This window comes from Pelodiscus sinensis, chromosome 1 (genome assembly GCF_052426305.1).
Source record: "Pelodiscus sinensis isolate ZL-2025 chromosome 1, ASM5242630v1, whole genome shotgun sequence".
Classification (NCBI taxonomy): Eukaryota; Metazoa; Chordata; order Testudines; family Trionychidae; genus Pelodiscus; species Pelodiscus sinensis.
Genome location: NC_143052.1, coordinates 306165880 through 306178148, shown reverse-complemented (window position 1 = coordinate 306178148; position 12269 = coordinate 306165880). Strand labels below are relative to the sequence as shown.

Below are 12269 nucleotides of genomic sequence, written 5' to 3'. Positions count from 1 at the left end.
TCTTCTCTCTTTCCATCTGATAGGACCTGCATTTGTTGTCCTTCAGGTCATGCGGCAAAGCGTACGGGCCTAATTTGCATTTACACACAGGCCACTTCATACCACTCTGGCAGTGCGAATAGATCTTTAGATAAAGTGACTTACACATATCCACTTCAAGGCTCCTTTACTCTGCTGGTATAAAGGTGAATTGTGGCCTGTGTATTTACCCATGGCTTCCTCTGACTCCTAAGTGTGAGCACCTCAGTCTTTGGGCTGGGAGCAGCATGAAGCTGAGATTGGTATTTTTGTGTGAGTAAAAAGAATTAAGTGAGACCCTCATGCACATCCTGCTTAAGGGGAATCCCCCTAATCATAGAGCTAGAGGTCAAGCTCCCACCATCCTCCTGCCGATTCCCAGCATCCCCTGCAGTGGCTTATCAAAGCTGATGCAGAGCCCTTTGAGGTATGTCTACACTACTGGACAAAGTTAAATTAAGATATGCAACTTCAGATAAGTTAATTGAATAGCTGAAGTCAAAGTAGCTTAACTTGGCTTTTGGTGGTGTTTACACTGCAGGAAGTCGAAAGAAGAACACTCTTCCTTCGACTTCCCTTACTCCTTGTGAAAGCAGGGTTACGAGCATTGACCGAAGTGCCCCTCTCACTTCGAATAAGCTGTCTTAACTAGACTGCTAAATCAAACTCTGGAAGAGTGACTGCAGCAGCTTCACTCTTCCTCTGTAGTGTAGATGTACCCTTGTAGTCCCCTTCTATGCCCTCTCCATAGCCTGCACAGTATGGATATAGTGGCTGTTCTGTGCTGGAGGCTTCAGTTGTGCTGGGCCCCGTGGTAAACTTCAGAAGCAACGTTCCCTCTAATCTTTTCCATCCATGTGCGGAATAATTTTTGTGTGCACTGAATTTTTGTGTGCATGTGCGAATGTGTGCAGCAGTGTAAACAAAACCTACCTTTTGGACACTCTGCTAATCAGCTGGGTGGCATTTGAAAATTTCCTGAGTGGCCACACATGCGCACAGCTTGTAGAGAACACTGAGCAGAAGGACAAATTTTATTTTATGCAAATATATCTGTAAAATGTAAGAGCATGTTTAGTGATGAGAAAATAAGTTTGCATTTTAAATATTTGGGAAATGTAAAGTTATCTGAGAATGGGAGTTAGAAATTCTCCTGTTACTTACTCCAGTGTCAGTTGGGAGTAACTCCATTTAATCACTGAAGCTGCTCAAATATAAAACTAGTGTGCGAGGAGAATAAAGGCACTGAGCGTATTAAGATGCAATTACATGAAAATTACAGCATACCCCTGACAGGATCAAAGCAGCACTTGGAAACCTGTATACTTCAGTGCCAGATGCGTAACAAATCAAAGAAACCATTATGGTTCACTAAAGGGACTATCAAAGGTAGGTTGAATTCTGGGTTTCAAGTACAATAAGCCATGACAAGTGCATTTGAAATGCTGTGATTTGATTATGGCACACTGTTAGTGATTAGGGTTGGAACTGAGCTGTCCAAAGTAGAGATCCACTTTTGTTGGCACTGATCTTTATTTAAAAGAGATGCAGGTTTCATTTTTGAACACGCTGGACTGCTTTCTTTAGTCTGCCCTTCCCCTATGGCAGGCATCTGAGTTCAGCCTAGTATTTCCAACGCTGCTTAAGGAATTGATTTTTCAGATCTTGGAATTTTCAGATTTTTATTAAAATTCTTCATGAGTAGCACAGGTGCAAGTGGATGTCCAGAAAAAGATTTGTTAAAATACTTTTTTTCCCCCCGAGATACAGAGTTAAAAGAACGAATCTGGATCTGAATTTTAAAATATGATTATAACCTATATTTGAAAACCTTTATATTTGTCTGCATTTTAATTTTGTATGAGAAAATATAGGTCGTAACTACAAGTCTGATACCGAGGACAGTGTGGGACAGAATCCTCTGCAGATTTTATTTATCTGTGTGTCTGCATTAAAAAACATGGACCCAATTCTCCAACTGCCTTGCAATGTGGAGTCTCACTTGAGCAAACAGGATGGAAAATGGGTATATGGTGGTGATTTACACTCCCTTCCCACTTCTTTTGCTAAAGAGTAACTTATGACATTAGATAAAAAGAGGTGAAGAATCAGGCTTGTGGTTTCTAAATTTCAGAAAATTGCATGTTAGGACAGGACTAGTGATACTTATGATAAATCTTATACTGAGCGTCCAATAAATTAATGCACCAAGTTCAATTCTTGGCTGTGTGTATAGTCTGCACTGAATGCAATAGGATAGGGGAGCTACTAACAGGCCCGCTGATGGAGGGGAGGGCAAAAAGGGCAATTGCCTCAGGGCCCAGCAATTCTAAAGGGCCCAGGCTCCCAGCTGCTAGAGCACCAGATCCTTTAAATCGCTATGGGAGTGCTGCATAACATGCTCCAGAACCCTGCACTGTGTACTCTGGACACCTACGAAGGCCAGTGTGTTTGGGAGGTGGGGATGGCATGGTCCAGGCATCACTGCAGGCTGACTGTTCCAGCATGAAGCCTTCCCCCAACCCCATAGCCCAGGGGCCCAGAAATACAGTCAGCTTCACTAGCTACAAAGGAGCTGGATTCAGTTCCCCAGTTCTGGGGACAAGAGTCCACCAGTTTGGCATCCAGAATAGTTTGTCAGGATCAGATATTTTCATAAAAGAGATGCTCTAGGAATTATTGCCTATGTTACACAGAGGGCCAGATTAGATCACAGTGATCCTTTCTGGATTTGGAATTTATTCTGTGGGGAGGTAGCAGTCAGCCCCAGGCAAGGGCAGAGGATTGTGCATTGTCTCAGGAGTGTGATTTAGCATATGTGTGTCAATAAGCTACATTGCACTGCGTGGGGTAGAGAAAGGGCAGAACCAAAGCTGCTCTCATCTCTTATTCCTTCTCACACCTTCCTGCCCATTGCATCATGGGGAGGGGGGAAAGCATAACATCCTTTTGAAGCCTGTTTTCCATCCAGTGCTATGAATGGTTGTGGAGGCAGCCTTATGCCACTTTACTGCCTTGGACAATCATGCAAGCAATATCTGTCCCTTATTAAGTAAAAAAATGTTTGTGGGGCATATAAAGAGCCCTTGAATCCCATAAGTAGCAAAAGATTCTTGAGTACTAAGTCAATGTACTAAGTAATGCTTATGTCTCTTATTCATTAGGATCCATTGTAGAAGAAGATGTGGAAAATTGAACTAAGAAAAGTTGATTTGACAGACATCTCTTCTGGCTTGGTCTCTTGCAGGGGTTGACTCAAACTGCTAGTCTGCAGTCAGGAGAAGACTTGATGAAAGTGACGGGGAAGATAGAATGTGAAGGCCCCAACCGTCACCTCTATGACTTCATTGGAAACTTGCGCTTAGATGGCCAAAGGTATCAACTTTACTGGATAACTACAATTGTCATCTATTAAGAAATATGTCTTATGTGTATGTGTACACCTTGCCCCCTCTAGCAGCTTGGAAAGAACATAAAGTGGGTGATTGCTTACTGGGGTCTGGGCTGGATGATCAGTGTGTATAAAATGGTGTAGGCCTATTGACTTCAATGGATATTCTTTGCCTTCAGTGGTAGAGGCCTGTGAGTTTTGGAACTTGAAGACCGTGTTCTAGTTCCTCCCTTACAAATTAATATTGTTTATTATGGGAGAAAGGATAGCCTCTTCCTAGTTGAATTTATAGGTGCGATTTGTTTTTAAGGTGATTTAAATCCCTCTTGTAATTCCGAAAGGAAAACGTTTCATACTTCAAATCTATAAATTCAAGTCTTATAAACCATAGAAATTAAAGTAATTTTAAAAAAGGGGGAAGTGTTAATATGCTCATTTTATGGAAACTAAAGCAAGGGTGGGCAATAGTTTTTGACCAGAGGCCACTTCATAAATAATTTTTGAAGTGGCCCTGGGCCGCCCTGGAAGGGGCAGGGACTCAGGAAGAAAGGGTGGGGCGAAGACATTTCTGTGCTTCCCTGTCCACAGACCGTGATTGATCTAGGGATGTGGGAGAGTGTGAAGTCTTTGCCCCCAACCCTCCGGGAGAGAACCACCAGCTGTTCTACCCCTGGTGGTAGGAGGAGACTTTGCATGCTCTCCCCACTCCCAGGCCAAGCAGGACTTGGGGGTAGGAGCAAGCATGCAAAATCTCCTCCTGCCCTGCCCCCAAACTGCAAGGAGCCCATAGTGCTTAGAAGTGCCATGACCCTTGCAGAGTGGGAGGAGACTTCGCGTGCTCCCTCTGCCCTCAGGCCACTCAGAGCCTGGTGGCAGGGGACGCACACAAAGTCTTCTCCCGCCCTGCCCCCGACCTGCAAGGAGCCCACAATGTTTAGAAGTGCTACATGCTCCCTGCAGGATGGGAGCAAGGCAGGGGAATACTTTGCACACTTCCTCCACCCCCACGCCCTGATTTGCCTGGGGGCTTGGGGAGCGTGTGAAGTCTCTCACTCCCTGTCCTCGGGCACATGGTGCTTAGAGTCAACAGCCAGGATCTTCAAAATCACTTAAAATATTTGTACTTATTTTTTTCCTTTGTTCTTGGCATCTAGTCCGGTTCCCATTGGACCTGATCAGATCTTGCTGAGAGGTGCACAGCTTAGAAACACTCAGTGGGTCCTGGGAATCGTTGTATACACAGGACATGACACAAAACTCATGCAGGTAAAATAGATTGGAAAAACTATCTCGTGTGTTTTGAGAAAATCAGTATTCTTGGGCTTTGTATTTATTCTGCCTGTCCTTATGAGTTGATTAAGCAAAAGAAAGGGGGGGGGGGAGGGATCGTGGTTTGAGAATTGGCCTGCTTAAACTCAGGGTTGTGAGTTCAGTTCTTCAAGGGGATGTTTAGGGATGTGGGGCAAATCTGCCAGAGATGGTACTTGGTCCTGCCATGATGGCAGGGGACTGGACTTGACTTGATGATCTCTCAAGGTCCCTTCCAGCTCTATGAGACAGGAATATCTCCGTATATTGTAGAAAGCTATATTTGTAATAGAGTAGCCTCCAGGAGCCCTGAGTGAAATTGGTACTCCATCATGCTGGGTACAGTATGTGCACTTAGTACCTTCTTGGAAGAGCTTACGGCATACATTTTAAACATGATTAGGGTCAAGATTTTGTCATGGTTTGTAAAAGTCACAAAGGCCCTGGTTAATAAACAATAATTCACAGAAACCTGAGCCTTGCCACCTGAGAGGGAGGAGGGCTGACAGCCTGAGTGCCACCACCCAAATGCAGGGGAGGCTGATAGCTCAAACCCTGCTACCGGAGGCAGAATTAAATGTGAAGGTCATTAAAAATCATAATTTAAAGAGCATTTTTCTATTTAGGCCCTTCCCTGGGAAGAAACTAGAGAATATTGCAATCACCACTTTCTCATGAAGGTGGTAACTGGGAGCTAGACTCTCAGACAGCCAGAGGCAGGGACATGGCCCTGTTTTTTACCTGCCTTGGCCATTGGTGTGGGTGAATAGGATGGAGGGAGAATGCTGAGTCCCCAGAAGAAATTGATCATAACCACATGTTCTCTATTTCTAAATCACAAGAGAGGTGTGTGTGTGTGTGTGTGTGTGTGTGTGTGTGTGTGTGTGTGTGTGTGTGTGTGTGTGTGTGTGTGTGTGTGTGTAAAAATAATACCAATACCACAACAGTTCAGAGCGGCCCTAGTCATAGACTGTGCATAAATAAACTATTTAACTGGCTAGGAATGGAGTTTGAGAACAAAATAGCTAAAGCTAGTTTTAAGACTCTGGGAACTAACTATGTACAAAAGACCTAAAGAGAACAGTCCCGACCTTTTGTACAATACTGTATGTAGCAGTATTTCTATTGCCATATTTAATCCAATTCCAAAGGCTGTTTCTGCTTTTTCCCCCCAGAATTCAACGAAAGCACCTTTGAAGAGATCAAATGTGGAGAAGGTGACAAACATGCAGATTCTGGTTTTGTTCTGCATCCTTCTGGTCATGGCCCTTGTGAGTTCTGTAGGTGCCTTACTATGGAACAGAACACATGGTGAAGTCATCTGGTACCTTGGCTCAAATGGTGAGAGTTTGATTGCAAGTGGTTTATTGTCTGTGTGTTCAAACAATGAGCGCTTATAAAGGTTGGGGGTTCTACAGAGCATGCCAGGCCATTCATCTTTGAGAAATAAAAGGATAAGGGAATCCCATAAATAAAAATCAAAGCCAGAAGCTAATTTTATTTGACAATGTATTCTAATAACAGGCTGTGGAGCCCAGCTTGCCCGTGAATGTTCTGCTGAGGTATGTTAAGGTTTGAGAATGCTGCGAGGCAACAGGCAAAAATAAAAAGGCATGTTTGTGTGTAAGAACATAAGAATGGCCATCCTGGGTCAGACCAAAGGTCCATCTTGCCAGTATCCTGTCTGCCGACAGTGGCCAGTGCCAGGTGCCCCGGAGGGGGTGGACCGAAGACAATGATCAAGCAAATTGCCTCCTGCCATCCTTCTCCAGCCTTTGACAAACAGAGGCCGGGGCATTTATGTGCGCCCGCCGAAACATCTGGGCTGGCCCTGCCCTCATCGCGCGGCACATGCGTAGTGCCAGCCCTGGGCGCGTGGCACATGGGCGGCCCCTGCCCCGAGCACGTGGCACATGCGCGGTGCCGGCCCTGGGCTCAGGGCGTGTGGGCGGCCCCCCGCCCCTGGAAGCGCGGCGCATGCATGGCCCCACCCCCGGAAGCGTGGCGCGTGAGTGGCCCCACCCCTGGGCTCCCGGCAGCCACAAAAGGTTGGGGACCACTGGTATAAAGTGTCATAACCAGTGTTCCCTTCACAGGGGATTAATCAGCCCCGCCCAGTCAGAGTCTCAGGGCTCCCTGCGTTGTGCTCAGTGACTGGGCAGGGCTGATTAACTACCTGTGAAGCTGTGCTGCCACCCATCTTAGAGGGGACACTGGTCATAACTCCATTGACTTTAATTTAATTTAATGCTGATTTATACAATCCAAGGTATAACTCTTCTCCTCTGTATATTAGTTAGCCCATCTATAGTTTGGAGATGATGATTTCACCTACATGAACATCTGAAGATTAATGTTCACACAGTGTCTTTGTATTTGCTGGAGTAGGCTGTTCTGGCTTGCAATAGACAGGGGTAATTTTATTATTGCAAAATTCTGATCCTATAAGTCTGTGTTTTATTTAAGAGCTCCATTTTACTTCCTTTTTGCTCTCTTTTTGCTTCCTTTTTACTGGTAGTGGTAAAACTGCTGGCAATGGCTGTGCTGTCATCTGTTTCAGATGAACTGCAGTTATGGTAATCTTACTGAAAAAGATTTAGTCTTCAAGGAGGCCATACAGATCTCAAGACATTGAACCAATATTGATTTCCGATTATGGCAGTCATGTTCTTTCCATTTTAATCATGGTTACTGTTACCAGAATGTGTTTTCTTAAATATAGCATTGCAAGATTTAATAATAATTCTATACAGGAAAAATATGAAACACAAGATATGTAAGTGACTAGAGGAAACAATGATGAAGAGAAACAAATGAAGCATAGTTTCTAACGGAGAGTACTCAAGAGTTATAGGGTCTAATCTCACAAGATGGTGTAAATTGAGAATAACTTTACTAAAATTAATGTAGTATCATCCTGAAAAACAGATATAACTGGAGTCAAGATATGTCCCACAAGCATTGTCTCACCTGCATTTTCAAAGCACTCTCATGAGTTACATGCATAGCACCAGTCATTATTTCTTATTGTCACAAAAAGGGGAGTACACTTTTTTCTTTCAGAATCAAACCTTCAAGCTTCAGTGCCTAACCCGAGTGCCTAATTCTCACTAATGTCTGGGTAGAAAAAAAGCTGCTTTTCCCATTAAGCTTGCCTCTGGTTTTCCTTAGAGATTGATCAAACTGCAGAAAATTCTTATCCAGATCTGGATTTTAAACACTCCTAAATTCAGAAGCATTTGAACCCAGTTTTGTTTCAGTCTGGTATGAATATTGAGCCATTAAAAATTAAACTAGATTTCAAATCTTCTAAGAATTCAGAAGTGCTCATTTATGGCTCTCACTTTTGCCTCTTCAATATTTTTCCAATTCATTTGTCTGGATTCATCCCCTACTCTTAAATGACTATTTTTCTTAAGCTCAGTTGTATTAATTACTTCTGTGAATTTATTTGGGCAGCTTATCCAGCATAAAACCATTTTATTTGGATACAAAATTTAGTTTGATTTGTACATCTCTTTAGCTGTGATCTTTTTTCAGTTCTCACCAATGGATAGTTTACTATATCTGCCAACACTAGAAGGTTTAAATAGGAACATTTGGTGAAAATAATTGGGACACACCTTCTAATTCCATTGAAATATGTGGAATAAAACCAGCTTTTTGGAGAGACAGTACACACATAGCACAGCTAGCCTTTCCCAATTTATGAATTTGCATGTAATATGTGTCTATTTATATAAATACCTGTATACATTTTTTAAAAATATAAAAAAACACCTCTAAAAGCTCTAGGCACCTTAACACATAATTAATACTAAAGTAAAACCCTAGCAGCATTAGAAAAATCATTCAACAAGTCCGCCACCTTTTCACCTCTGCCATTCTGGGAAGATTATTCTTCACCTGTCCCCAAACCTTTTCAAACAGGCATTTTGCAGTGTGCCTGGGAGGCCACTAGATTCTGGCTATTTTGGGTTAAGTAGAGGGAGCAAATTCAGGAGGCCTCACAGCATATGACCTGCTAGCAAGCCTCTCATATGTGACTACAGGCAGTCCCCGGGTTACATGGATCCGACTTACATCGGATCCCTACTTACAAACGAGGTAAGGCAACCCCGCACTAGCTGCTTCCCCCCAGCAGACCAGGGAGACGTGAAGCTAGCGCTCCCCTCCCCAGCAGACGAGGGAGACACGGAGCGGCTTTTCTCAGCAGACACCTCAGCTTGAGAATAAAGGACTGAGGGAAGTGAGATGTGGGAGAATAAAACTGAGCTCTGGAGAAATGTTTGGCTAGAGTTTCCCTTACAATATGTACCAGTTCCAACTTACATACAAATTCAACTTAAGAACAGACCTACAGTCCCTATCTTGTACGTAACCCGGGGACTGCCTGTATTTCATAACAATATTGGGAGAATTTCAAACCAGCTCTGATCTTTTATTCCCGTAATAAGTAATTTTGTCCCATGTTTAGACATTTGAGACAAAAATACTTTTTTATCACCTTTAAAAACAACACATTGGATGAGATTTTCACTTTTCAGTTCGGTTTTATTCTATTCTGTTCAGGTTCTTATCCTGTGCTTTCCGAGCACCTGGTATGGGAGGGGAACCGAGATAAAAAAGTTCTGTGCATCATGACAGCTCCTGGGAGCATTGTGTCTGAGGCAGTCATAGTAAGCTTGATTCTGATCCCCATTGCACCATTTTTGGCATTGTTTTACAGAGAGTTTCTTTGAGTTTCTCCTGAATTTGTACTGGTGTAAGAGAAACTAGGATAGGACTACATTGTCCAAGAGTGCACATGACCAGCATCCTCTACAAACTTCAGCAGAATGAAGCATGCTGGCAGGAGTAGAATGGGGCAGGGCCATGACCTTGATTTAATTTAGGCCAGGTCTACACTAGACCTGGCAGCTTAGTTTAAGGTACACAACCCCAACTACATATTCTACATAGCTGGAGTCAGCTTACCTTAAGCCAAGCTTGACATCATCCTCACTGTGGCTTCCTTACTCCTCGCGACTGAGAGCTGACTGGAGCTGTCCTCAGCATTTGATTTATGGGTCTATACTACACTTGCTACATTGAATGCCAGAGCGCCAGTCTACAGTATGGCTAGTGAAGACATGCCCTTAGTTTAGTTAGAAAGCAAACATTACTTTCTGCATTGAAACCTTGGGTACCAGGAAAACAAGAGGCAAGATTTTGCTTGGCTTCTGTGTAGGAGGACGAAGGTAGACACAATCTAGCCCCTTTCAATAAATTGGAAAGGTCTGTTTTGTAGGGAGAAAATAATTGTTCATCTGTTTATGCCAAAGGTTTAAAATGGGAATGGACCATAGTATTAGCACTGTAAATATGCATGATAATTGAATACAAACACATGCCTCATTATTGACCTTATCCTATACCTTTTGGTCCACAGAAGAGCTTTCTGTCAATTTTGGATATAATTTGCTGACATTCATAATCTTGTACAACAACCTCATTCCCATCAGTCTGCTGGTGACTCTGGAAGTCGTCAAGTTTACTCAGGCTCTTTTTATAAACTGGGTAAGTAGCAAGAATGAAAAGTTGTTTAATAAATTGAGGGGTTGGATGTTGCATTGGTGTAAAAACCTTGAAAATAAATGTGTCACCTTTTTGACATTGTCTCTTTAGTTATTGCCTTTGGCAAGTCCAATTAATAGTTCCGTGAATCTGCTCCATAGTAGTTTATTGGTCCATTCTACTTGGGATTGAAAACACCATTTTCCCATAAAAAGTTTTCCTGTATGAGGGCCATCCAATTCTTTAGTTTCTAAGCTTCCTTTAGAATACAAGAAGCTTTTAGTGCTCTTAGGTACTGGAAAACCCTTATAAACACAAAATAAGTGTGAACAAATAGTGTCATCTTCCTGAAACTTTTGACAAACAGGTGTAGACTCTTCTGCAACTCATAGGTTTCTTAAGATTCAGCAGAGTGAATAACAACAGTATTTTATCATTTTTCTGTTATCCTATCCGGAGCCCTGGAGGCCACTGTGGCTATGTCTACACTACACTGTTCTTCCGGAAAAAGCTATGTAAATTGCTTTTCCTGCTTCTTTTTTCGGAAGAGGCTTTTTCAACATTTGGCCCATCTACTCTGGGCCAAATGTCAGAAAAAAAACCCCTTTTTTGGAACATCCGTTCTTCCTGGTAAAATGAGGTTTACAGGGATGCTGAAAAAATGCGTCTGCTCTTCCGAAAAAAATGTCGGAAGAGCAGACGTGTTCCCTGGATGCAACAGAGTAGTGCAGACAGCCTGTAAAATTAAAACATAGTCAGGTTTCTTTCACTCTACTGATGCTTGAGCTGCAATGTTTGCCCACAGAATGTGAGTTGGGGCTTTGGGGATGGCTCATGTCACTAAATAATGATTTCTCTGATCAGGTAAGAAATTGAACTGGTAGTTTTCATACGGATTCCCATTCAGTATCTTTGTCCATAAAGATGATGTACTCTGATGTGCCTGGAGGATGGAAGGTGTAATGTCGGGGAAAATGTATCACGTGTGTCTGCATGGGATTGTGCATGTCTATAACCTCAGGGCTTTAACATGACTGTAGAAGACCTTTAAAAAAATAAGCCGAGATGGAGTTAAAAATCTCATAGGCAAAATAAATGTATGTGAGTGTAACTGAATCATTTCCAAGCAGAGTCATCTGGAAAATTGCTTCTTGGCTTACCGGCATATGTAATAGTTATTTTTGCAATGTATTCTATTAAATGCAGTGATATAAACAATTGGTTATAGTGTAGGTGAGCTTTTTTTCTTCTTTTTTTTTTAATTTGCGAAGACTAAACTAAAGTAGTTTAGTGACTTTAACTGTTTGTCTTCTGGGTAGAATTATTGATGTCAGGTAAAAGAATTTTCCCTGTGTTAAGACTCCTAATCCTTTTTGTTCATTGGGCTGAACATGCAGCAAAAGAGACGCCAGTGTTTTTTTTTCCCCCATAGGTGTCATTTCCAAGATGTCTAATACACAGACAAATTTGAGAGACAAACTGTTGTTTTCTAAAGAACCATATTCTGCTTTGTCTTGGCAGCTGCTCTCCCAGTGGTGTGGGCAGCAAATGCAGTATGTGGTCTGTAAAGACTTAAATAGTTTAATAAACTGTGCATCTTAGTTTCACTTTTTTTTCAGGACATGGATATGTACTATCAAGAAACAGACACGCCTGCAATGGCCAGAACTTCAAACCTTAATGAGGAGCTTGGGCAGGTGAGAGAATCGCATTGGGAAAGTCATAACTGTCATGTAATTTAGGAGAAACGCATGAAAAGGTACCGTGCAAAGGCAACTATTTTCTTACAATAATTATAAGCTTTTCTCTTGTCAACCTGGATATAATATATGACCCTGAGAGAGGGAAGCCCCATTTTACAAGTAAATAATTGAATCGCACAGTAAGATTAAGTATCAGAGGGGTAGCTGTGTTAGTCTGAATCTGCAAAAGCGGCGAGGAGTCCTGTGGCACCTTATAGACTAACCGAAGTGTTGGAGCATAAGCTTTCGTGGGC

The 12269-nt window shown here is 42.5% G+C and overlaps 1 protein-coding gene across 1 annotated transcript in view; it reads left to right on the top strand.

Annotated features, from left to right (window-relative positions):
- Window positions 1-12269, top strand: part of ATP8A2 (ATPase phospholipid transporting 8A2) — a 554076-nt gene that overhangs the window by 55058 nt on the left and 486749 nt on the right. The window contains exons 8-12 of the mRNA XM_014581486.4: window positions 3266-3393; window positions 4564-4675; window positions 5893-6058; window positions 10149-10276; window positions 11893-11970. Coding sequence (XP_014436972.2) covers window positions 3266-3393; window positions 4564-4675; window positions 5893-6058; window positions 10149-10276; window positions 11893-11970 — 612 coding nt within the window. The remainder of the gene's footprint in view (window positions 1-3265; window positions 3394-4563; window positions 4676-5892; window positions 6059-10148; window positions 10277-11892; window positions 11971-12269) is intronic.